The sequence below is a fragment of the Diabrotica undecimpunctata genome, chromosome 1, assembly GCF_040954645.1.
Source record: "Diabrotica undecimpunctata isolate CICGRU chromosome 1, icDiaUnde3, whole genome shotgun sequence".
NCBI classification, from domain to species: Eukaryota; Metazoa; Arthropoda; class Insecta; order Coleoptera; family Chrysomelidae; genus Diabrotica; species Diabrotica undecimpunctata.
Window position 1 is genome coordinate 158,032,768 of NC_092803.1, and position 26,280 is coordinate 158,059,047.

General features: G+C 34.9%; 1 protein-coding gene across 1 annotated transcript in view; it reads right to left on the reverse strand.

The window, feature by feature from the left end:
• Positions 1-809: 809 nt before the first annotated feature.
• The window catches only part of LOC140432426 (uncharacterized), a 523,599-nt gene continuing 498,128 nt past the window's right edge, over positions 810-26,280 (reverse strand). Inside the window, exons 4-5 of the mRNA XM_072520321.1 lie at positions 7,901-8,223; positions 810-3,777 (exon numbers count right to left, since the gene is read on the reverse strand). Of these exons, the coding sequence (XP_072376422.1) occupies positions 3,458-3,777; positions 7,901-8,223 (643 nt within the window). The 3' untranslated portion in view covers positions 810-3,457. The remainder of the gene's footprint in view (positions 3,778-7,900; positions 8,224-26,280) is intronic.

Below are 26,280 nucleotides of genomic sequence, written 5' to 3' on the forward strand. Positions count from 1 at the left end.
GTTTTTGTAGAGAATACTACTCGATACTTATATTGTCCCTGATTTATCGGACTTTCAACTAAAACTTCTTCTTCTTATTCTTTAGATATCGTCTCTAATGGAGATTTTTGATGATTACAGTAATATAAGTATACAATCCATCCTTATTAGTCTCCATACTTTTCGTAATATCCCCAATTCTAAGCTAGCATGCAGTATCATACATAATTTTTTATAAAGAAGTTGGTGAAGTTGGCGCTTGTTGCGTCCTCTCCTTTCGAATGTTGGCGATCCAAATGGTAATTGTAGCTTTGGAAACTGCTGCATGAAAGATTTCTATGGATGAGCTGTCAAACCATCTCCTCAGGTCTTTTAGCCAGGAGCTGACATTACAACCCCTTAAAATTGTTCGGCGGCCATCTCTAGGTTCAATGTAAGCCTTATCGTTTTTTTAACCCTACCTTAACAATATTTTAGGTCTGCTTGATATGCCTTTTAGTTTGTTCTACGATGGTTGCGATATGTTTCCTTGATAGGCTCATTAACTGTTATTTCAAAACATATACGTCAATGGTCTGAATAAGATACATCATGTGACACATGCTATTTTTTAAAAGTTCTACCAACATGAGTTATGGCTAGTGTTATATCAATTACCTCTTTTCGTTATGAAGTTATTTCTTCTTCTTCTAATGCCGACTCCACTAATGAAGTTTGGCTATAACCATTAAATTTTCGCCTCTATTTTTGCTTTTGTAAAATTATTGGATATATTTCGTCTGAACCGGATAGATTTAATGTGTTTAATGCTTGTTTGTTTTAGTCCTGGTTTACCATTACTTTCGAAGATGCCTTAAACCATAAGTCATGGAATCCAGGCCGGTTTGCTGCCATGTCTCTAGTGGTATTAGTATTGATTAAGGCTTAAGACAGTGCACCATAACAACTCTTTACGGGTCTCTTTACCACACTGAGTGTATGTACTTAACGCTTTTTTAAGCAAGTGAATACTTGAGGTAGCTCTGACATTTCTGCAGTCTATTATATCTCCTCGCAATGCCTTCTTCACGTTTCTCTTTTTGTCCTTCTCAGGTACTTATTATATCAGATAATATTCTGACTGATTAGATTTTCGTCTGACTTTTGATCTTTAATTGGCAAGGTTGTCATTCCACCAGTCCACTTTCGTGTTGAAATTCCTCACTATTTTAGAACCATTATCTGTTTGGCTATAACCATTGCAAATTCTAATCTCTATTTTCTGCTTTTCTTAAAAGCGTTTGTATATTTAACTTTTGTTTAAACAAGAGGATTTCATGTCCATAGGTAATAACATTATTTTTTCGTTTTAAACTCATGGTTATCTGTAATAATTTGCTCTGTTTGTTCAGCCCCTTTAAATCAAGAATTTAAATATTCACTTGTTTGGAATCCGCTTGCTTTGGAATCCAATCAGCAATAGATAGATTATTTTCAGAATCACAGTTTCTTGTGATACACCATTTATTATAGGCCATAGCATTTTTCATGATGATTAAAGTCAGTCAGGTAGGAGATAATACAACTTTGAGGCTGTACGTTTTGTCACCATCCTGAGAAATACTAAGGATGAGCATTTATTTTTATACAAAGACTACTTTTTGAATTTTTTTAACATAATATTTTGATCCATCATCTGCAATAAAGGTGTGCAGTTTGGATATTTTAATCGCTCAATGTATTTATTTGGGTGGCCTAAAGCATTGTGAAGTACAATTAAAGTTTTTTCATAAACTTCTTCACTTCTGGGACTAAATACCTCTCATAATTTGTGTGTTCCAGCAGGATTTAAAGACGGCATAAATGTGATTCTATCTTCACTCACTTTACAAGCTGGTGCATTTGCTTTTTTAGAGGATGTTGTCCAACCAATATTTTTTTGGGCAACAGTGTCCAAAACGGGCCACTTATATCTACATTAGATTTGGTCAGGAAAAAGACAAAGTTAGCCCAACACAGTTACATCCAGGGTGTAGCCATCCAACACTGACACAAACAACATCTTTTTTTGTGATTATAAAATTTGATATTTTGCTTTCAGAATTTCTCCAGATACAGGTATGTGTTTTGAACGCTCTTGCATGAACCACATATAGTTTTCTATCTATGGACATTCACCAACTCTTAATGTTTTAGGCTTTCCTGGTCCATATTTTATCTTTTCACGTGATCCACTATCTTTTGTTTTTTTTTTTAAGATCGTGTATAGTCACACGCCCCACTCCATATTCTTTTATCAGTTTGTATAAGTTTTCTTAATACTTAAATTCTTAAAAATGTCCATTATGTCTCTCAAAGGTAAAGTCTTGTGTTTCCGTTTACTTGGCATTTTTAGCTAAAGTATTCTCATAAAAATCATAAAAAAGTAGGTAAATATGTACGCACGTGCATCTGATAAGTTTTGAGGTTATACTTTTTGACTTGACGGAGCGCGTACGCGATGTGTGGTGTAGTGACGCGGGCTTGGGGTATTGGATTATTGGACGTGTCGGTTTATTGAAGTGCAGGATTAGTGAGGTTTTACTGTATATAACTTAATATATATATATATATATATATATATATATATATTATATAAAAAATAATTAAACGAAACTATATTAAAGGAGTCTGAATGCTTGGCTCCTAAATAAAAACTGGGACTGCAAGGTTAAAATAAAAAGTAGGATCGCATAAAACACAAATTCAGGACACACACACAGAAAAAAAGTTTAGTTTTCAGTTTTATGACGACATAGTTTTGTGACTGATCATTTGGGACGGAATTAGTAGGAAAAGCTTGTATTTGACTATAGTAATATTGCTTAGGATGTCGTTAATGTATTAATACCTTGGAACTTTATAGACATCACCATATAATTTAAGAAATAAAATAATGTTTAACCTCTAAGATAATCATTGAAATATTTATCGTTTATATTTTAGATGCAGGTTATATTTAGCAAAAAATGATATATTATTTGAAGGTTTTAAAAAATGATATTAAACGTCAGTTAAATTTAAAGCAACAATATGTATACTCCCTTTATTTTCTTTATAAATTAATTTTGGGTATTTTTCTTTTCTTTTAAATTCCGTCTGTCTTCTATTCTTCCAGTTTAATTAAATACAAAAGACTCTTGTAACACAATTAGGATTCATTTGTCTTACTTACATTTACATTTTGTTCAAATTGCTTTTTAAAAAATCTTTATTATTAATAAAGAGAATTGGATAGAAAAAAGAAGGAAGTAAAAAATATGTAAATATAAATGATTTAAAAATACTTTTATCCATCAAATCTAAAACACGCACTTATTGTTCTATTTTGTGCATTTTAAACGTATATATAAGAAGTATTTCAATGATCACCTTAAGCCTGGACTAACATTTGTAACTCATTGTTGCATATTGTCAACAAACAGGATAGCATTTTGTCCAAAAATATGTGGCGTTTGTTTCAAAATAGAGTTTCTTGGACCCAAGATTTTTTTTCATCTAAATTGATAACAGAACTGTGTTCGGAAGAAGATTTGTCATGGCCTACTAGAGTCGACGAAGACTTTGATGAAGGTATAGGTTCTATATCCACGGGAACTGTCAGTCTTATGCTCCTTCCACGATAGCACGCGCCATTTTCACTATCCACGTCGCTATCGTCGCTGTTTGCCTCGCTGTTTGTGCTAAATTCGTCCATTTCGTGTTCTGTATCTTCGTCGTCGTCTTGAAATACAGAATCGCTAGAAAATGATTGTACTTCGAAGTCTGGAATATCAGTTCCTAAAAATTAACAACTTAATATTAATAATAATACTAATACTATAAATAAATAAATAATAATAAATAAGTTTCAATACATTATTAACAATTAACTCACTCATATATTTAGAGCAATTCAAAGTTGACATCTCATTTTGTACATCATGAAAAAAATTGAGTATCTTGCTATCTTGTAGTGGTAGCAGGTAATTTTGAAAAGGGAAGCATCAAAACAAATTTATAAATAATTGTTAAAAGTGTATAAAAAATACCTTTAATTAGAAGAGCAAAAATAAGGATTGCAGAGTTTAAAGTAGTTGGATAAGTTTTAAGACTATTTACCTGGAGAGCTCCAAAACTTACTTAAACACTATCAATCTTACCAAAAATACAGGATGATTTCGGAAGATCATCTTTTAACCAAGAGAAGTTTAGAGAAAAGTTTTCAGTTTTTAAAAGCTGTGAACATTTTTCGCGTTTTAGGGAATGCAAAAAGGAATTTTTTTCTTGAATTACCTCCAGACTGCTAAAATAAGAATCTCTAGTTATAATAGACAACTTATTAAGCAGCTGGATGTCAAAATTTGTAAGGGAAGACATGATTAACAGAAAAAAATATTTATATTCATTATTCATCAACACGATGCATTTTCTCTCATAAAAATGCTGTGAATTTAAGTAAAATTTGTTACCACATCGAGATTATTTGCTAGACTTAGCTTTCTGTGGCTTATATCTAATTTCTAATAATTCCTACATGAGAAACTATTTTGCATTAAATAAAAAGGTAATAGCAGTCGTTTATTTTGACAAAAATTTATTTATCAAAAAATGAAAAAACACGTTTTAATTTTTATGGTCACATGGTCACTATGGTCAAACGAGGTTATGTTTGGGTCCAGGAGTCTAAATTTTTTTTAGTTGAGTACTTTTTGATAATGTACATATATAATCCTGTGCTGGTTCTAGCTTGAGTGGGGGAAAAGCTCTAAACTAAGTAGGGGCTTTTTAGTACTTCACGGAAGACGGGCTGGTCGGGAGAATTCCTCAACCCCGAGACGGCACGTCCCAATGGCTGTTAGGCTGTTAGGGAACGTTCCTGTAAATATGCAAGATAGGTGCGAATCAGGTCAAACCAAATAAGTACCCGCGGATCAACTGAGGGCATGACATAGGGCAGCAGCTATGTCATTATTGCACTGGGGCTGTATGATCCATACAGGTAAATTACTCACAGGCGACAACTATATCTTAGTTCAACCGGCTGTGAGACTGCGATCCGGCAGGCAACAGGAAACCACCTGATTATCTTCCCAGAGAGCGTTATGAAATGACGACTAAGCAAGAAAATTCTGTGGTCTGCAATGCGGCTAAAAACCAGCGCCATATCGAATCTGGGTCGAATGGTGTAAAATGGGCGAAGGGGCAGATGACTGTAGACGACCAGGCAATATTTGCGAAATGGGATACTGGAAGATCAACTTTAACATTACGTAAAAAAGACCGCATCGCAACATGGAATGTTAGGGGGCTGCTATACCCAGGTAAATTGTATATATTAGAAAATGAACTGATCAAGGAGAAGATAGATATATGTGCAAAGTACTTCTAACCATCATCAATGAAAGACTAAAATCAATTCTTTTACCACAACATCAATGCGGATTCGTCCCAGGTAAATAAAAAATTTACTCATATTCAAAAAAAAAAACTCATATTCTTAATATTCGTCAAATTATCGAAAAATCTCGAGAGTTTTACATAGAAACATATTTATGCTTTGTTGACTATTCCAAGGCCTTCGATACCTTAATATGGGATAAAATGTGTCATATACTTAGAGAAATGGGTACGCCAGAACATCTAATCTATTTATTACAAAAACTATATGTAAATAATACTGCTAATGTAAGAGTTAATAATGTGGTTTCGAAAAACTTTAAATTAAAATCTGGAGTTCGACAGGGATGCATAATATCCCTTATTCTATTCAATATATAGTAAACATATTATGCGTCAAGTTTTTGAGGAATGGAAGGGTGGAGCAACGAAAGGAGGAAGAAAAATAAAAAACCTACGTTATGCTAATGACACTGTTATATTGGCGTCATCATCAGAAGAACTGGAACAAATTATGAATAGACTAGGCACGGTGAAAATGGAATATAGTTTGAAAATAAATAAGCAGAAAACCAAAGTGATGTTCATCGATAGAATCAGAAACGACCAAGCAGAGATAAGAAACATGACAGGTTACGAAGTGGACAGGCAAGTTAATTACTTAGGCTCCGTTATTACTAACAGTGGAGGATGCAAAGACGTGATCCGTCGACGCATCACAATGGCCAGATCAGCCACAGCCAAACTCACAAACATTTGGAAGAACACTGACATCACAAAAAACACAAAATTACGCCTTGTTCAAGCATTGATATTTCCTATCGCTACCTACGCTTCAGAAACTTTGACAAAAAAAACCGGCTCAAAGCGTATAATGGCATTTGAAATGTGGGTCTACCGTAAAATGTTGCGCGTACCATGGATCGCCATAGTTGAAAGTAACGTAGCGGGTAAAAGATCCAGAGAAAGATCTCCAGTACGATGGTTAGACCAAAAAAAGGAAAAAGAACATGATTGGTTACTCATTCTCCGATGAAAAACAACACGCACAGGAGAGAGTCACAATTGGACACAAATAGTCAAACAAATTACATGACGCCACTACATCCTTACGAAGGAGAAAAGAGAGGAGGGGGATGACTTTTTGATCAACATGGTATTTTTTATTTTTGGAATATTGCAGGGGAAATTTTACTATCTTAACCAGCTAGACTAAAAATGATTTTTTGTTATTTTGACCATGATGCCCCACCTATAAAAATTTGAAAAATCATAAAGATAACTTGATGCCAAAAGAACAATACATTTTTTTTTGGCGTGGATTTTTAAAGTTTAAAGTTTTTTTTAAAAGAATTTCAGGAATTTTAAAAGCATTAAAAAATTTGAATTCACCGCCAAAATTTTTGTAAGAATACCATTATTCTAGGATGACTAGAACTGAAGATATCGCAAAAAAACGAAAAAACACGTTTAATTTTTTTTTAGGTTAAGTTTGGGTCTAGTTGTCTAAATTTTTTTTTATCGGATACTTTTTGATATAGAACAACATGATATTTTTATTTTTGGAATATCTCTAAATAAAGGGAATGAATTCGATGCTGAGAACAGCAGTACACAGAACAGAAGCACCTGGGTGCCAGAAACTCCGAAGTTTTTGGTCCTATGGGCCTAGTCCGTATAATAGGGGTAATACAATGGATCCGTCTTAGGAGGTACAAGTGTCTGAATTACCAGCAAATGAGCCCTGATTCGATCTACCATAACCACGGTGAAGTTTCAAGAGAGAAATTGTAGAATCACAAGCCAAGACAAAATAAATAAATCAAATAATAAGAAACATACCGGAGTAAATTTCAATATAATCCATTATATTATGAGGAAAACTTGCTACAGACGGATAAGAAAAATAAACTTAGGATGCTGAATAATCAAAATTACATAGAATACAGTACGGTAGGCGAGGAAGATTCGAAGGCCATCTGCAGGTGATGTATGTACTGAAATATAAAGAGAAAAAAAAGATAAACTGACAAGAGAGTGGAGAATGCGCCGCAATGCTGAATTGGTGACTCTGTATCGTACTGAAGACATCATCAGACATATAAAAGCTAACCGGATAAGATAGGCAGATCATGTGGTAAGACCAGACGAAGGCAAAGTGCTAAAGACAGTGTTTTTTAAGAGACCAGGAGACAAAACGGTAAAAGATCAGTAGGCCAGAAAAAAGTGAAAGGATGATGTTGAAGCTGATCTAAGATTGGGGTACAACAATGGAAAATGAAAGCGCAAGATCGTAGAAGATGGCTATAGTGGATGCGACAAAGATTCACCCCTAGTTATAAAGCCAGTCAAGAAGAAGAATGTGTTTTGAAATATAGTTACATAGATAAATTAGAAAAGCGAACGAAGGTACCAGTAAACTATAAAGAAACTGTTATGAAAATAAAGGCACAAGGAGAATAAAGACTCCCGAGTTTCGCTTATAATTATACTAATTATTTCCATAAAACATTAAGTTACTTACCTAATGAACTATTACAACTACTAATAGAAGCTAAAGGAGCTAGCTTCGGTTTTAAATTCGGAATATCGACAACTCTGTCGTACAGTCCTCTATTACTCCCGCAGGGGGATCCCCCGGGAGTCGGATGGGTAACTCTAATATCTATGGGATAATAAAAATCGTACAACTCCGGGACATCGGAGAACTGACACTGGGATGATTTGCACTTGTGCGCTGGCATGGGAGGAAGTCCCAGAGTTGTCGATGAGTCTCTACGTTCTAGATATGAACTGCCCGATGATGAACAGGTGATATTGCTGGGTCGGCGTGGGATATCCAGATGACTGAAACAAAAATGACGATATAATAATGAAAATATATCTATAAAAAATAAGAGACAAAAAATATCCCCTCACTTTGAAGAAATATCTTCGAATATGAATATATTGAGTCTAAAGAAGATAAGAATTATTGGAACTCTTACTTAATTATTAGTAAATGTTTTCTAATATTATTCATATATTCTCATCACATTTGCAATAAATAAAGTCACATATATTAATTAAATCTGTCGACTAATATAGAAAGAACTAAATTTTTTGCGGGTATCGTCTACATTATTTAATTGGTATGTTGAGATAGAATAATACTTTACTACAAAATATCTAATCTTAATTAAATATTTTGAACTACAATAATTAGTATCTTATATGGGCTATATATCTACTACATCGTTCGGTTTGCCAATTGGGGATAAATAGTTAACTAGTCAATAGCACAGAACGCATCAATGGCTGATGATTAGCCACAGCAACCACAAATCAAACGTGTTGTTTGTCGGGTGAGCTTTACAGCACAAAAGATACGTTATTGCCAGATGGAATGATGCATTGAGCTTTATGTTTTCCCTTTGTTTGTTTTGTCTGATTCAAACTTGACTGACAATTTTCACTTTTACTTCAAAATTAGATAATGAATGTATTATCTGAATGACTCGTTAAGCAAATAAAAGATCAAACTTATTGATAACACAGCTAACAGCCATTTTAGAGCCGGAGAAGTAAGAACTGCATTTAAACACACTTGATGATCTGATTTTAAAAATGTTTTTCTATTTTTTTTTTCGCATCAGCTGTAGTTTTTAACCTTTGGGGACAAGCTAATATTTTTTTTTACAAAATAAAATAAAGTAATTTTTAAACTTCTAAAGATGCAACATTACTACTTTTCAACAAAATAACAACAAACATATGAATTATGCCATTTATTATTATTATTTTTTAATCGGTAAGATAGTTTCGAAACAAATTCAGATTTCTGCTTTAATCTGGAGCCTTCTAAAAATTGCAAGGCATAGCCAGGCGTTGATAAAGATGTTAATAGAGACATGGGGAATCTAAAATTTGCATTCCACGACATGTCTCGTCAACTAAGCAGAAATCCTTAACGAATTTGTTTCTTGTACTCATACAGAGTAGATCCGAATAAAATGAAAAAGACAGAAAAGATTTGATTTCACGTTCAAAGCGTCTATGTATCTGTTGATACGTATTTCGACTTAATAAGTCTCATCAGAACAGTTATTCATAGCCGTTCTTAACGTGAAAAATAATCTTCTCTGTCTTATTAGGAAGCAACAATAAAATGGTTTCGTTATGGAGGCAATAGCGACATCTGATAAAAAAATCGGTAAGATAGTTTCGAAACAAATTCAGATTTCTGCTTTAATCTAGAGCCTTCTAAAAATTGCAAGGGATAGTCAGACGTTGATAAAGATGTTAATAGAGATTTTTCATTTTATTCAGATCTACTCTGTATGAGTACAAGAAACAAATTCGTTAAGGATTTCTGCTTAGTTGACGAGACATGTCGTGGAATGCAAATTTTAGATTTCCCATGTCTCTATTAACATCTTTATCAACGTCTGGCTATGCCTTGCAATGTTTAGAAGGCTGCAGATTAAAGCAGAAATCTGAATTTGTTTCGAAACTATCTTACCGATTTTTCTATCAGATGTCGCTATTGCGTCCATAACGAAGCCATTTTATTGTTGCTTCCTTATAAGACAGAGAAGATTATTTTTCACGTTAAGAACGGCTATGAATAACTGTTCTGATGAGACTTATTAAGTCGAAATACGTATCAACAGATACATAGACGCTTTGACCGTGAAACCAAATCTTTTCTGTCTTTTTCATTTCATATTATTTTTTATTTTATCGCCTTACCAATGGAACGCAAGATTTCCAACCAGCAATTTTTCAACTAAAAAGTAGAGGGAAAAAAATCAAGACTGTGTATAGACTTTAGACAACTCAATAAAATAGTCACACCTCAATCACAGCCTTTTCTAGTGATAGAAGGTTTAATAATAAAAACAGTAAACTGTAATTACTTTACAACATTAGATATTAATTTCGCATTCTGGTCAATTCCAATAAAAATTAAAGATAAACATAAAACAGCATTTGTAACAAAAGATGGACGCTTCCTATGGACCTATCTACCATTTGGATTGAAAACATCACCAGCCATTTTGCAAAGAATACTGAGTAATATAATAAGAAAATATGTAATGTCAGATTTTGCAATAAACTTTATTGATGATATTATAATAATCTCAAGGACATTCACTGATCACATTTCACATATATCTACATTATTGGAAGCAATTATGAAAAAAGGTTTTAAACTAAAATTCTCAAAGAGCTCATTTGCGAAAATAAGTGCAAAATGCTTGGACCACAAAATCGAAAAGAATTGAATGAGACAATCAAAAAATTACCTAAGCTGTAAAAAATTTTCCGGTTATACTTGACCCACTATATAAACTATTAAGGAAAGATATTAAGTTCATTTGGACAAAAGAATTCCAAGAAGCCTTTGATAAGATAAAACTTGGTTGTGGTCACAACCTATTCTGAAGATATTTGACACAAATTTTCCAATTTAAATCTACACAGATGCATGTATGATTGGTGTGGGAGCTGTGCTAAAACAGAACGATGAAAATGTTAATAGTAGATCAGTGGCCTATTGTTAAAAAAAGTTAACAGAAGCACAAAAAAAGAAAAAAGTAATATATCTAGAATGTTTAGCCATAAAAGAAGCAGTAAAAAGTTGACAACTTTGGCTAATGGGCAAAGAATTTAAGGTATATTCTAACCATAAACCCTTGGAAGATATGAATTTTTAAGCTAGAACGGATGAAGAATTAGGTGATGTGGCTTACTACTTATCACAATACAACTTTAGGTTTAAATATAAACCAGGGGCGACCAACTAAGAAACGAACTGTCTGAACAGAAATCCAATACTACAACCAGAGGAAAACTTGGACGATTTTATCAAGTTTGTAAACCACTATTATAGTGATTTACAAATGAGTGAATCAATAAGAAAAATTAACATAATATATGTAGCAGAGATACAAAAAGATAAAATAGATTTACACAATGATAATTTGACATTTAAGAATGGAATCTATTATAGAAAAATAAGAAAAAGAAATCAGAAAAATTTAGTATAGATCTAATAAAAAGGACACATAATACCTACTTCCATTTATGACAAACACACATGATAAACAAAATAACTCCATTTTATACAGCAAAAACTTGTTAAAAAACATTAGAAAAACATGCAATAACTATGAAATTTGTTTAAAAAATTAATCAAGAAGAAAACCAAAATATGGCTGGATGCCACATTGAGATCGAGCAAAACGACCATTTAAAATAGTTTCTATAGATACAGTTGGAGGATTTGGTGGGTGTCCGTCAACAATGAAGTACCTCCATATATTAATTGACCATTTTACAAGATCCGTTTATATTTTAACATCTAAGAATCAAAGTGCAACGGACTTTATATAATTGACAAAAATGGTAACAGACAATTACCAAGTGGACATAGTATTGACAGATCAATACCATGGAATAAACTCAAAAGAATATTAACAATTTCTTAAGCATAATAATACAAAACTAGTATTTACTGCCGTTAATGCACCATTTTCTAATGGGCTGAATTAAAGAGTAAACCAAACACTCATAAACAAAATAAGATTTAAAATAAATGAAACAGAAAACAAAGTTGCATGGGCAAAAGTTGCACAAAAATGTGTAAAAGCCTGCAATAAAACAGATCATACGATAACAAAGTTTTCTTTAAAATATCTACTAGAAGGTGAAAACACAAACATTTTACCTGATGTAATAAGACATACATGCACATAAGAAAAATTAAGTAAAGATAGAAAATTGGTATTGAAATATTCATTAAAAAAATATAACAAAAGAAGATTTGATGCACATCGAAAATACCTACAACTCAATATTGGAGACCAAGTATATGTGGAAAATGGTAATAAACTAAACAGGGCAAAGCTAATTTAATTGCGATCTGGACACGAATTGGACACTGGACACACAAAAGAAGAGTCAAACCTGTTCGACATCACAAAACTAACACCGTTGTTTGAAGAATCCAAAAATGAACACACAAATATCAGTCTAGTACTCACCTAAAGGGGGGAGAAAGAAAATCCCAACATACAATATCTGCTATCGAGATTTTCTTAAATTTGAATTTTAGCGCCTTACAAGAAACGAGAGTCTTGTTCTTCACGTGCCATCTCCGCGACGGAAGTTGGCAATCATCATGGCTATTCTGATCTTGGATGCTGCTGCTCTGAATAGTTCAATTGATGTGCATCCGTACCATTCCCTCAAATTACGCAACCATGAGAATCTTCTTCTTCCTACACTGTTCTTGCCCTGGATTTTCCCTTGTATAATCAATTAAAGTAGGTTAGACGTCAGTTAATCAAGGTCCAGGAGGACAATAAGCGCAGGTATGACTTACGAAGGAAGAAGTTGAGAATGTATAGAAAAGGGGACCTAGTGGAAATTAAGATAACGCAGTTTGGTGGTGGACTCAAGCTGAGGAAGAAATATCTCGGACACATCAACGAGCGCTGAATATATGAAGGCATGGGTAGAGAACCAGTCAGAATTTAAGTCGGATTCCTAGCAGGATGGCCGAATGTAGGGAATATTTCTTAGCATAAGTATTTAGCATAGTTTTATTCGTTAGTTACGCCACTGCAAGATACCACTTAAACCATATGTTAAGTCGCGACAGATCAAACGCCATTGAGGGGCGAAGGGGACAGGAAAAATGTAGAGGAGATCACACATTCCTGAGCTAAGAGTGATTCGATATTTGTCGCTCGAACTGAATAGACGTAAATTATCGTGCACGCCGAAAAAGACGAAAGACGAAAACAATTAACGACATGGGTGTCCGATATTTTAATTCACAGACAATTATCCGTAATTTTGTGTACCTGTAAATGACATCATTACAGTTTATTTTATGTAATAAAGACTTCTCATATGGATCGCAGACTTTTATTCTAACATTAGTGCCTTTTCAAATAATAAAAGAACTTAATAGACCTGCATATATATACATATACATATATATATATATATATATATATATATATATATATATATATATATATATATATATATACATAAAAGAAAAAACACATATTAAAAAAAAACAAAACATATAAACGTTCGTTAGTTACCACTAAAATATAAGTATAATTATAAGTACTATATATTCATTACTTTCTAGCATAATACTTGCACATCATATTGTAATCTGCATTTCCTTCGTTATGAATTTTCATGGTTTTAATAGCCTGATGAAGTCACCTACATTTTCTGGAAATCGATCTAAATGGCTGTCGAGGTAGTAAACTTCAACGTTCATGTTAAAGCATGAGCATCCAAGCATATTCTACTAATTTTATGTAATTCTCTGCCTTACGATTTCCAAGAAAAGTGTATACTACTTCAAAAAACAAATGCCATTTTTTAATGTAAATTTTTTCACTGGTGCTGATTTTGAGAATTTATAGATTTAAATTCAGAGAGCTGGCGAACTTTGAGGGACTACAGTCTTTCTCAACAGAATATAATAAGAAAAAAGGCAAAAATGGCTGCTGGGACATATAACACATAAAACTACTGTGGTGGTATCGGAAAAACCCGAGGATATAAAGAGACCTCAAAAGAATTCCATTACTCTCTGCAACAAAGGGTTCGAACAACTCCAACGAGCAGAATAGGTTAAATAGAAATGTCACAAAAGTATTGATGATGAAGGTGGTACGCTGATACCATCGTGATAGTCAACTAACTAGATCAAGCTCAATTGGCGTTATTGTGAGCAATTCATCTTCAAATTCTTCGAATTTTTCGATGAGCTTTGATATTTTTATGATAATGCATGTTACTGCAGGTTTTATTAGAATAACTGAGGCACACTGCAGAGAATTTAAAGCCTGATTTTCGGCTACCACACATACTTTCACAGTTTTCCTTGCATCTGCAGTAAATTAACTTAAATTAACAGTAAAATTAACAGAACTTCAGGCGGTGCTGGAATATTAAAAGTTTTGATTGGTGTCGAAATTTTTCCATGCTTTTTCTAATCCCAATATTCATGATTGTGGTATTTCCTAGTGATAAACTCTAAGACTGTGGAAATGAACTGTACCTTGTGTAGGCGGAAGCGATGATCAGTTAAATGTATTATTGGTCACTGTCTTAGCGACTCGTTTGTATCTTATGCTATCAGAGAATCATCTTTATTTTTACCATATAAAGAGACGAAAAAACGTTCGCCAACGACAGTGAGCAAAGATGGCTTGGCTTTCTAACTGAGAAATAATGCTGTTCCGCTAACTAACTCAGCATGTTTTTTTAAAATTTTGATGAATTTGAATTTGATGAAAGTTTGCCGATCTTATAAGTTGCGAATGTTGTGTCGCCTCCTAAAAAATCATGAAAAAATAGCAAACAGCAAGCAGCCCTGTAATAACGTCGCCATATATAAAATTGTATAAAATATATTGTTTATAAGTAAAATCTGTTGCATATTTTGTTTGTTACATATTTTTATTACCAAATTTATGAAAAGCAGTTATTAGATACCCGTATCAAAGAGTGCTACGCAAAAGTTTTTTTTTTGGTCATTAATCTGGTCTATGAAAGTAGTTTAATTTTTTGGCAATTTTCTATTTGAAAGTCTTTTTTCTGGTGTACCCTAAAAAAATTAAAGTTTTTTTTTCATTTTTATTCGCGAATGTTTTCTTATTTGTGGTTGAATATGTCATCAAATCTAAAATTTAAGAAATATATAAACAAAATTTGTTTTAAATTTCAACAGTTTTGTTTTCGCACTAAAAATACCTTTTAAAGGTACCCCTAAAGATTTTCATATTTTTTTCTTACGACAAACTATTGTAACAAGTTAAGTTTACAACATCGTTTATCTTTCACATCACCTGCTACATCACAACTAATAGTCGAAGTTTCCATACAATCCCCCACGTTCATAAACCACTCCGGTTATCCCGACAAGCAATTTCTTTGTCACCGCTACCACCATTCGCAATAAATCCCCACGAAGCAGTTCTCGTCAACAATGAACCTATTTGAAAACAAATTGAGCATAACTGTGGATTTTCACTCGGCGGTTTGAGTCGTGAGACCAGATAACATGGTCCTGAGTCCATTTCGAATCATGGCACGACAACGTTCAGTGGCTTAGTATCGCTATCCAGTCCTAATCCGCACAATACTAACAGCCGTTTCTACACTAGTGTAGATTTCCTAAAATAAGCTGCTTCATGAATTCTGTAAACACAAAGATCTGGTTTTATCACGTTTTGGGACCTTATTTTATATACTGTTTTGTAAGAGATTCATCCTGAATTAATAGCATCAGGATGGATTTATTATTTGTAATTCTTATAAAAGTGATATCAAAAAATATTTCAAACTTCGCATATGGAAAAAATGGTAAAATATCAAAAATAATTGAATAAAAGGGTAGATATTTAATATATGAAAATTGACTTAAAACTTAATATTCAACAACTAAAGAAATAAATATCGTATTATTAGTATGAAATAATATTACTACATTGTACAAGAATTTCATGTGTTTTAACACTCAAAAATGCGTATTAAAGTTTTATAACAAATATAAAATGGATAGGGTGCCCGAAATAGAATAAAAAGATTTTCTTAAAAAATTATAATTTATAAATTATTCCAAAGATTTTAGGAAGAACCACCAAAATTTATTTAATATTAAAGGTAATTTATGCAAATTTTTCAAAAGTAATTTAATATAAACGTATACTTTAAGTAATAAAAACTTTAAATCAACAAAATAATGTTGTTGTGAAGTTAATTTTTATTAATGTATCACAAAAAATTAATAACGAATAGTATATTGTTTTATTAGAAGGCCTTCTTCTTCAACATCTTGTACATTTTGTTGCTAATAACAGTTGCTAATAAGAAGAAGAATTTACAGTCGACCCCAAGACGAATAGTTGATAATTGAAATTACAGCTTACAGAAATTACAGAAAATGGCTGACTACAAACAACGATGAGCTTTATAAAGAAGATGGAGAAAAACATAGAGAAGTGGAGAGGTAGTTTGGTTCTAGCAGCCAAACAGTGAGGACGTGCAACCGAGCGACCGTGACGTCAGTGATAAGAGAACAATAGGGCCTTCATGGTGCTTATCAGCACCCTGTGTATGTAAGCACAGAAAGTGATTGTCCTTTGTTTTTCTAACAAAGAAGAACAGTGAATGAGCCGTTGTTATCTGTAAACCGTTGGTGACCGTTGTATTTATTGGCGCCACCACGGATACCGGTAATAGCGGTAAATTCTGAATATTATACGGGTTAACCACAGTGGGTCCGCAAGGGATGACACTGCGAGGCTTGGAATAGTAGCAATTCAAGTCGAGCAGCAACAGCCCCCTGCCCCTGTGGTATAGAGAACCGCAAGTGGAACCCTCCCTGTCAACACAGGGAGTGAACTTCCGAGCAGGCTCCTGGGACGGCACCCAGAATCCGGACTGGCAGCGGCCAGCACGGACGCAAAAAACAGAGTCTTCCAAGTAAGATTAAAATCATTTGTTTGAACCATAGTTCACTGCCGTAAGGCTACATGGCGCGTGTAAACTCCCCCCCAGACAGTCCCGACACGTACGTGTCGGAACATGAAGACGAAGTAAGCGACAATCCCTTGTCGCCCACCCCTGAGGTCGTTGTGTCAGACACCTATGAAATGCTAAACAATGAACTAACCGAATTAAAATACGAAATCAATCAACCGCGAGATTATTCACAACCAGCTGAGGACATCATGGATGATGGAACCCAGAAAAAGAGAGCCCTCCCCGTCGACTCGGACGAAGACTACGACGAACAAAAAAGAGTTAAAAAACCCGATCTAGAAACGATGGAAAAAATGGACTTGTTTCATGCCATCGAAAAATTAAATAGGATAATTGAAGTACAGCACAAGTTCTATAGAAAAACACAGGAGGAACTCCAAGCACAAATCAAGGAGCTTCAAATAACGATAAAAGAAAAGGACGCTGAAAACAGACGCCTTACGGACAAAATCATGGCCCTACTCGAAGCGAGAGAGAAAAAAGAGAAAGTCGAAACCGGCAAGAACACTGAAAAAACCAAGAAGACGGAGATTCCGGTGAAAAAAACGGAATCCAAAACAACAAAACTACCCGCTAAAGAAATCGAGAAGAAAAAAATTGAAGAAAAAGAAAAACCAAAAACCGAAACAAAGAAAGCTAAAAATCACGAACCTGAAGATAACAACGAAATGGACACCACCAAACAAGACGATTGGAAAACAAATGCGGTTCAAGAAAGCGACTGGCAGTCGCCCAAATGCAAAAGACCAAGAACAGTTGTCAGCGTAGCTGAACAACAGACTGAAATAGTAAAAAGGAGAAAAGAAAAGGAAATGGATTCAAATATCAAGCAAATCCATGAAAAACGACAAGACCAAGAAAAGAGGATGCAACCAGGCACCAGTAAGACACAAAACACTGAAGTAATCACAGAAAAGACGACAAAACCAACGCCAAAACCACCGGCGATAATCTTGAAGTCCGTCAACGAACACCAGCGAGTTTTCCAAAAAGCCGCTGAGAATAAAATCATATCTGTGAACAAGTTTGCAAGATCGGGAAGGACGATCGTAATACAAACGAAGACAAGGGAAGATTACTTGGGAATGGTCAAGATTCTCGAAAACCACGTACCAAAATTGGAATTCGTTGCCTATCCAATAGATGGCGACCGAATGAAGCGAGTAGTAGTCAGAGGGCTGGCCGCCAATACTGACCCAAAAATCATCTTGAACGAATTACAGGAACAAGGCGTAGAAGCCACTAGGGTGATAAATATCATCTCTAAGAAAGAGGACAAAAAGCCGCTACCAATGTTCTTGATCACCATCCGAGAGGATGACGATCAAAAAATTAAAGCTCTAACAAACATCTGCTACATGAAAATACATGTAGAAGATGAAATCAAGAACATAAGAGAAACTATGCAGTGCTACAACTGCCAAGGGTATTATCATAGCTCCAAGGCGTGCCATTGTGGGGCTAAATGTGTCAAATGTGGCAAAAACCACATTAGCAGCGAATGTGACATGGAGGGTGAATTCACTCCTAAATGTGCAAATTGTAACGGCGAACACACCGCCAACTACCGCGGATGCGTAAAAGCACCGAAAAGAAGAGTCCCAGTCAGGACACAGCAAAGAAGCAAACAAATTAATAGCAAACCCACCAATAACGGAGTAAGTTACGCACAGGCAACAAAAAATCAGAAGGAAAGCGAATCCACAACTGCAGTCACAGAAGCTGCAACTCTCATTGCTAACTTCAACAATGACATCAACGCCAAAATGGCACACTTCTCCACAATGCTGGAGCAACTCACACAAGTTATGACTGTAATAAGCTCCTTCGGCAAGCAATGTTAGCACACCAATCGGGAGATCTACGCATTGGGTCTTGGAACTCAGGTGGATTATTCACAAAAATAAATCTTCTGGACGAAATCGCAAATCGATTAGAATTAGATATCATAGCCCTACAAGAAACCAAACTGGTGGAGAGGAAGAAAACAAAATTCCCAGGCTATGATATCTACAGGACAGACCACCGAGCGAACTCGGGAGGAACAGCCATTATGGTCAAAAAAGGAATAGAGCACCAAAACATACCGACACCTGATGGTTTGGTCACAATGGAAGCCACGATAGTACGACTAATCGCTGGAAACGAGACACTAAAAATCGTCTCAGTATACGTAAGGCCTAATGAACCGATCCTAGACGAGGACCTCAACAAAATCCTGAATTCAGAAGAACCCACGATAATCATCGGAGACTTAAATGCGAGATCACCGAACTGGTACGACAGAAGGACAAATCCGAATGGCAGACGGCTCTGTGCCTATCTCGAGACAAAAAATAACACTTATGCAGTCGGACCAACGGATCCAACATGCTACAACGGAGTAGCAGAACCCACTCATCTCGATATTGCAATCCTACACAACGTGGGTCAACAATATGAAATACATTCATTAAATGAAGGCGATTCCACTCATAATCTAATCGTCCTGACCCTAGGCGCTATTGATATTAATCAATTGCAGCCTCACAAGAAAAGCATAGTAAACTGGCCAAACTACAGAAGAATAGTGAGCGAAAACATCGGTGCGATACCCACTATAAATAACATCGTAGAACTAGAAGATAGTGTGGTTAAATTAGAAAATACAATTAAAAATGCCATCGATGCCAGCTCCAAAGAAATTGTAGTTAATACGATAAGCGGAAGATTCAGGGACATTAGCACCGAACTAAAGGACCTGATCAAAGAAAAAAATAGAAAAAGACGCAGAGCCTACCGAACAAGAAATCAAGAAGACAAGAGGATTGCAAATGAGCTGGACAGAGAAGTCAAGAGACAGCTGCAAAACCATAGAAACGAAAGCTGGGATAACTATATTCAAGAGCTGAATCCAAATAAATCCGGTTTCTGGAAACTGTCAAAAGTCCTACGTAAAGACAAAAAACCGATTCCACCGCTACACGGAGAAAATGGAATCGTCTACACAGAAGATGACAAAGCCGAAGTACTAAAGGACGAATTGGAAAAGGCATGTCAAAATAACGAACATCCGCATGAAGACATCGACTTCACCATTCAAGTCGAAAACTACGCTAGGAGACTAAAGAAGAGAAAGGGAAGAATAGGACTAGTCCACACGTCCCCTGAAGAAATCAAAAATTTGATTAAATTGACAAATGCGAAAAAAGCACCAGGACCGGATAACATTACCAACAAGGCCCTCAAGAATCTACCGAAGAAAGCAGTAGTATACATCACGAATATCGTGAATGGCATACTAAAACTGCGATACTTCCCGGACAGATGGAAGGAAGCCCACGTAATGATGATTGCTAAACCGGGAAAAGACGGCACTTTTCCACAAAACTACAGACCGATAAGCTTACTCTCATCAGTAAGTAAAATCGCAGAGAGAGTCATTTTAAAAAGACTCAATGATGAATCTCTAGCTTTGGGATCTATACCAGAATCTCAGTTTGGATTCAGATCTGAACATTCTTGCGAACTTCAGGTACTGAGACTAACAGAACACATAACTAAAGGCTTCAACGAAAAGTTGTACACAGCAACTGCGTTCCTCGACGTGAGTAAAGCGTTCGATAGGGTATGGCATCTGGGTCTACTTTATAAAATGAGTAACCTAGGTTACAGTGAGGCGATGACATGTCTTCTTGCGTCATACCTGGCCAACAGAAGGTTCAGAGTTAAGATAGGACCAACACTATCTGAGCTCGGGACTCTGGAGGCGGGTGTGCCCCAGGGGGCGGTGCTGTCGCCTTACCTGTACACTATCTACACTGCTGACACTCCGACAGACCCCAGAACGCTGGTTAGTCTGTACGCGGACGATACAGCCATAGCAGCCAGTAGCAGAGACCCAAACCTGGCTGCAAACCACCTGCAAAGTGCTCTGAATAGATTCCAAAGATGGTGTATAAAGTGGAAAATTGCACTAAACCCGGACAAGACACAAGCCGTTATGTACAAACACAGAAAAAAGAGACCGGACAGGGAGATCACGGTAGGAAATACCCCTGTTGAATGGACGAACGAGGCTAAATACCTCGGAGTCACACTAGACAGTAAACTCAACTTTACAAATCACGTCAAACAAACTGTCTACAAAGCAAAGGCACTTAGAAGTCAACTCTCACCGCTAATAGGCAGAAAGAGCAAACTTCGATTTAAAACAAAAATGAGAGTAGCTAACAGCATAATACTACCCTCCTTAACTTATGCATCTGCCGCCTGGGGACACACATGCAAATCCAACAGAAAGAAAATCCAAACAACACAAAATTGGATAATAAGAGAAGCTTTGAACCTACCTAGCTACGTACCGCTAAGATACCTCTACAGGGACTCAGGAGAAAAAAGAATATTAAGAATTATGGATGAAAGAGCCTACAAGATCTTTAACGAGGCCAGAAACCATCCAAATACAAAATTAAGAGAGTTGACAAACTACGATATAAACCACAGACTGGTACATAAACGGCCAAAGCAGCAGCTCATAGGATATAGGAATTAGTAAACATGAAGAAAAGAGATAGCCACAGAGTAAACTGAAAGAAAAAGGTAGACAGTGAGCAACAAAAATATTTTCTTTAGTTTTAAGTACAATATACACCGAGGTGTGTGCAGGCACTATACACCCGGGAATGCACACCTCAACCACACCCACACATAGTGATAGAATAGAACTAAGTTAGTTATAGGTATATACACGGAGTGTGTGAGAGCGCTATACACTTGGGAATGCACACTCCATAGTTAGGTTAGCATAGGTAGATAATAAAAATAAAAAATGCTCACTGGCTAACAAAGACACGCCAACAAAAATAAAAAATTTTAAAAACGCACCTTATTAACACCATCGTTAAAAAACGGGAAAAAGTATACGAACTGACAACGACGGAAACCAACATAACCCGCGAAACCGGGAATTTTATCATCTGATTCTGTGGCTAACCGCCATATAGAACGGAGATAATTAATAAACCGATGAAAAAATGATTAAAAATAAAAAAAATTTTTTTGGAAAAAACTGTATGTCGATTTCATACAGTTATGAATTTAAAAATGATAAGTAACATAAAATATAGTCACAGCCAACAGGCACAGGCCCTTCAGGCAAAAAAAAAATCGCGAATTTCCGAGCATTGAGACCATGTGCGGCAAACATGAGCTTGATGGCCGGACAATCCCATCGAGCGCCCAGCCGACGAGGAGAACAAAATTCATTTTTGTCAAATCGTCGGCTGAGCGAACGAGCACACACAAAACACTTCTGGTTAGAGAGCCGCTAGTCACGACTGGGGACTCTCTGACCAGAACACACGAAATTTTTAGGGACTCCAGTCCCGACGTTAAGATAAATAAAAAGAAACAGTAAAGTAAATAGGGAGAAAAGCCGACATTTAGGCTACCCCTACAGTAAGGTGGCATAACCACAACTATTAAAAACGGAAGGTACTTCATTACCCAAAGTACCTTAGTAAATTCTAAGATCATAAGCCTCCTCACGTTATTAACACGCTGAGGAGGGGTGGAGGAAAAGCCCGGGGGTCAGATAGGTACCACTTCGACTAGCGAGGTGTGACCGGTTTGATCTTCGAACATGTGGATCCCTATCTTATATTGGTATACACATGTTCCTAGGGGTAGGGTTGATCACCTCGTGTGTTAATGTGTGTGTGCATAGAGAAGTGAAAAAATAAATAACACAACAAAAGAATGAAGAACGGGAAAGAACCTGCTTAAATATTGAAACATACATAGGAGGTACAAGAACTTCGGGGTCATGGAAAGTACTGAGAGCATTAAAATAAAATTCAAACGAAAAAATTAAATTGGAAATATACAGTACAAAGAATAGAAGGTCTATTACAAGGAACTGTTCACGGAACAAAGACCACAATTCATTAGAAAAGAAAACAGGCAAAGACGAAGCAGATTCCCACAACAAGAAATAGAAATAACAGATAGGAAAATGAGAACGGCCATAAAAGCCATCAAAAATAAGAAAGCGCCGGGACCTGGAGGCATCTCACCTGAGATATAAGATATATATATATATATATATATATATATATATATATATATATATATATATATATATATATATAAAATACGGATCAAAAAAATTACACCGGATGATACAATGGATATTTCAGAAAACCATAAATGTAGAACAGGTCCCAAAGGAATGGACGAAGACATATATGACATCTATATTTAAGAAAGGAGATAGAAAACGATGCGAAAACTACAGAGGAATAAGCGTAATATCATCAATAGGAAGATTATATGGGAAGATACTGTGAGAAAAGATAAAGCAAGTGATAAAAGGCAAAATCGGGGAGGATAATTCAGGCTTCACGGCAGGAAGATCATGCATAGACCACATATACACAGTGAAACAACTGTTGGAAAAGAAAACAGCAAAAAATAGTGATATACATTTGGCATTTGTGGACCTGAGAAGGGCGTATGACTCTGTACCAAGGTCAGAGCTATGAGAGGCAATGTACAAATTAGAAATACAGACGGAAATCATAGAAGCTACAAAAGCTGTGTATAAAGAAAATAAAGTGTCGATTAAAATGGGAACAAGAATCATAGGAGACTTCACCACAACAAAAGGGCTCCTGCAGGGTTATTCCACATATCCAACCCTATTCAAAATATACTTAGAGACAATCCTTGACTATATGGAAAAGAAAATGCGAAGGCATGTGAGTACCGGTACGGAACGAATACCTATATACGTTAATCTTTGCAGACGATCAATATTAGTGATTACACAAGACCAAGACAACCTCAGCTACATGATGAAGAAACTACAAGAAGAATATACCAAGGCTGGCCTAGATATTAACCTCGCGAAAATAGAGTACCTATCTACAAGTGAAGAAGACATAGAAGATCTACAGATTGATGACAAGGTAACAATCAAAGTAAAGGATAAATTCAAATACCTGGGGTTTATAATCACGAAAAAGGCCACAACAGAGGAAGAAATTATACAAAGGTTAGGACTAATAATAACAGCAATCCGACAACTTAACTCAGTATGGTGGGATAGACACCCAAATATGAAGACAAAAACACAGATTTATATATATAATTTGGTAGGTAACTTTCGGGAAAGCGTCAAGTCAAGGATCGGCTAGAGATGGTATAAGCCAGTTTGATGTCGAACTTTATTCTAAATTTAAAATTTTCGGTGATAGGCTGTCACCTTCATCAGTACATTGAAAATGTTCAGTTGGTCCTAGTGGTGAAATATGTTAAAATTGTTAAAAAATTCATTTAAAATTTTCAATACAAACATTACAACACAAAAGGGTATTTTTACAAATACAACACAAAAACATATCTATGTATATCTATGTAGATATGTTTTTGTGTTGTATTTGTAAAAATACCCTTTTGTGTTGTAATGTTTTTATTAACAATTTTAAATGTATTTTTTAACAATTTTAACATATTTATGACAGTGTTCCTTACCACTAAGACCAACTGAACATTTTCAATGTGCTGATGAAGGTGACAGCCTATCACCGAAAATTTCACATTTAGAATGTGAAGTTCTACACCAAACTGGCTTATACCATCTCTAGCCGATCTTTGACTTGACGCTTTTCCGAAAGTTACCTACCAAAGAATTGTATTCTTAGCGTCGTTATATATACATATATATATATATATATATATATATATATATATATATATATATATATATATATATATAACGAGTTGTATATATATATATATATATATATATATATATATATATAACCGAAATGATAAATATATAACATATTTATTATTTCGGTATTGGTAACTTTCTTAGGCCTAGTACGATTTTTGGGTGGTAATGTTACGGTAGAGACATGTTAGGTGGTAGAGTATGCTACTAGAGACATCTAGTGATGAAAGATGAAGTTAAATGTGTCGATAGCAATTAAAGTAAATTGTATACTCACGATTAATATGATTAAGCGTGAGTATACAATTTACTTTAATTGCTATCGACACATTTAACTTCATCTTTAATATGATTAAGCGTGAGTATACAATTTACTTTAATTGCTATCGACACATTTAACTTCATCTTTCATCACTAGATGTCTCTAGTAGCATACTCTGGTAATTATTTTTTCTATAATTGCTAGAGTAGTCGGTGCGTTTTGGTTTAGTTTGAGTTTTCTTACAAGCTCTCTCTGATGACGGGAAGACCCAGAGACACGTGTCAGGGAGTGGTAAGAAGCTCAAATTAAATCGAAACGCAACCATTTTCGTATATTTATCGTCCTTACTCGACGCAATGAGTACAAGAAAGATGGTAATTTATATGGGTAAATTGTTGATGCATAGTGGAATATAAATATTCCCAGCATCGCTCTTAATGGCTTGATTAAGCGTGAGTATACAATTTACTTTAATTGCTATCGACACATTTAACTTCAATTAAATATATATTTCATTATATCAAATATATAATAAAATATATTTTGATACAGTTTCAGTAAATAATAGTAGAGAAAAAATAGTAATAGACAATGATGCCATTATTTGAAAATGCACACATTTCGGATAATATTGTTGCGCTCTATCATTTAGCTCTTAAAACCGTTTTATTTCTTCGAAAAGAATCTATTTTACCCCCGACGTGCCAAGAAATACGAAAACGTAACTTATGGTCGACTATCTAGATGGAAACGTTGAAGTCCGGGAATAAACAGCCACAAAACTAAAGGAGACCTTGGCAAAATGTTGTCGTCAACTAAATTTATAATGGCCCTCAAAGTAGAGTGAAATTTATAATGGTATTTTTTATTGAAACGAAACATTTTTCTTGTTAAATCGAAAGATAAATAAATACAAGTAGACAAATAGTGAATAAATACAATACATATATCAACTAGATAAGCTTTTTGTTTGTGCAGAAGTTTTTATAACCAAGCACATTCAATAGATAACAGTTAGGGAAATAGTTTTCAAATATATTTTTAAAGAAGGATCTAATAGACATTTTTATGTACTCAAAAAGGACAGGATTATGTTTTGTCTTTCATGACAAGACATATATATATATATATATATAAATATATATATATATATATATATATATATATATATATATATATATATATATATAATGAAGTTGGCCTAAAAATGAACTTGACAAAAACAAAAACCATGTACAATGAGCTAGTGGATGTCTAAGATGTAATAATAAACAAAACTGCACTTGAGACAGTACCTGGGACAATTAATACATAAATCTGGCTCCTTACTTCCCGAAATCAACAAAAGAATGAAACT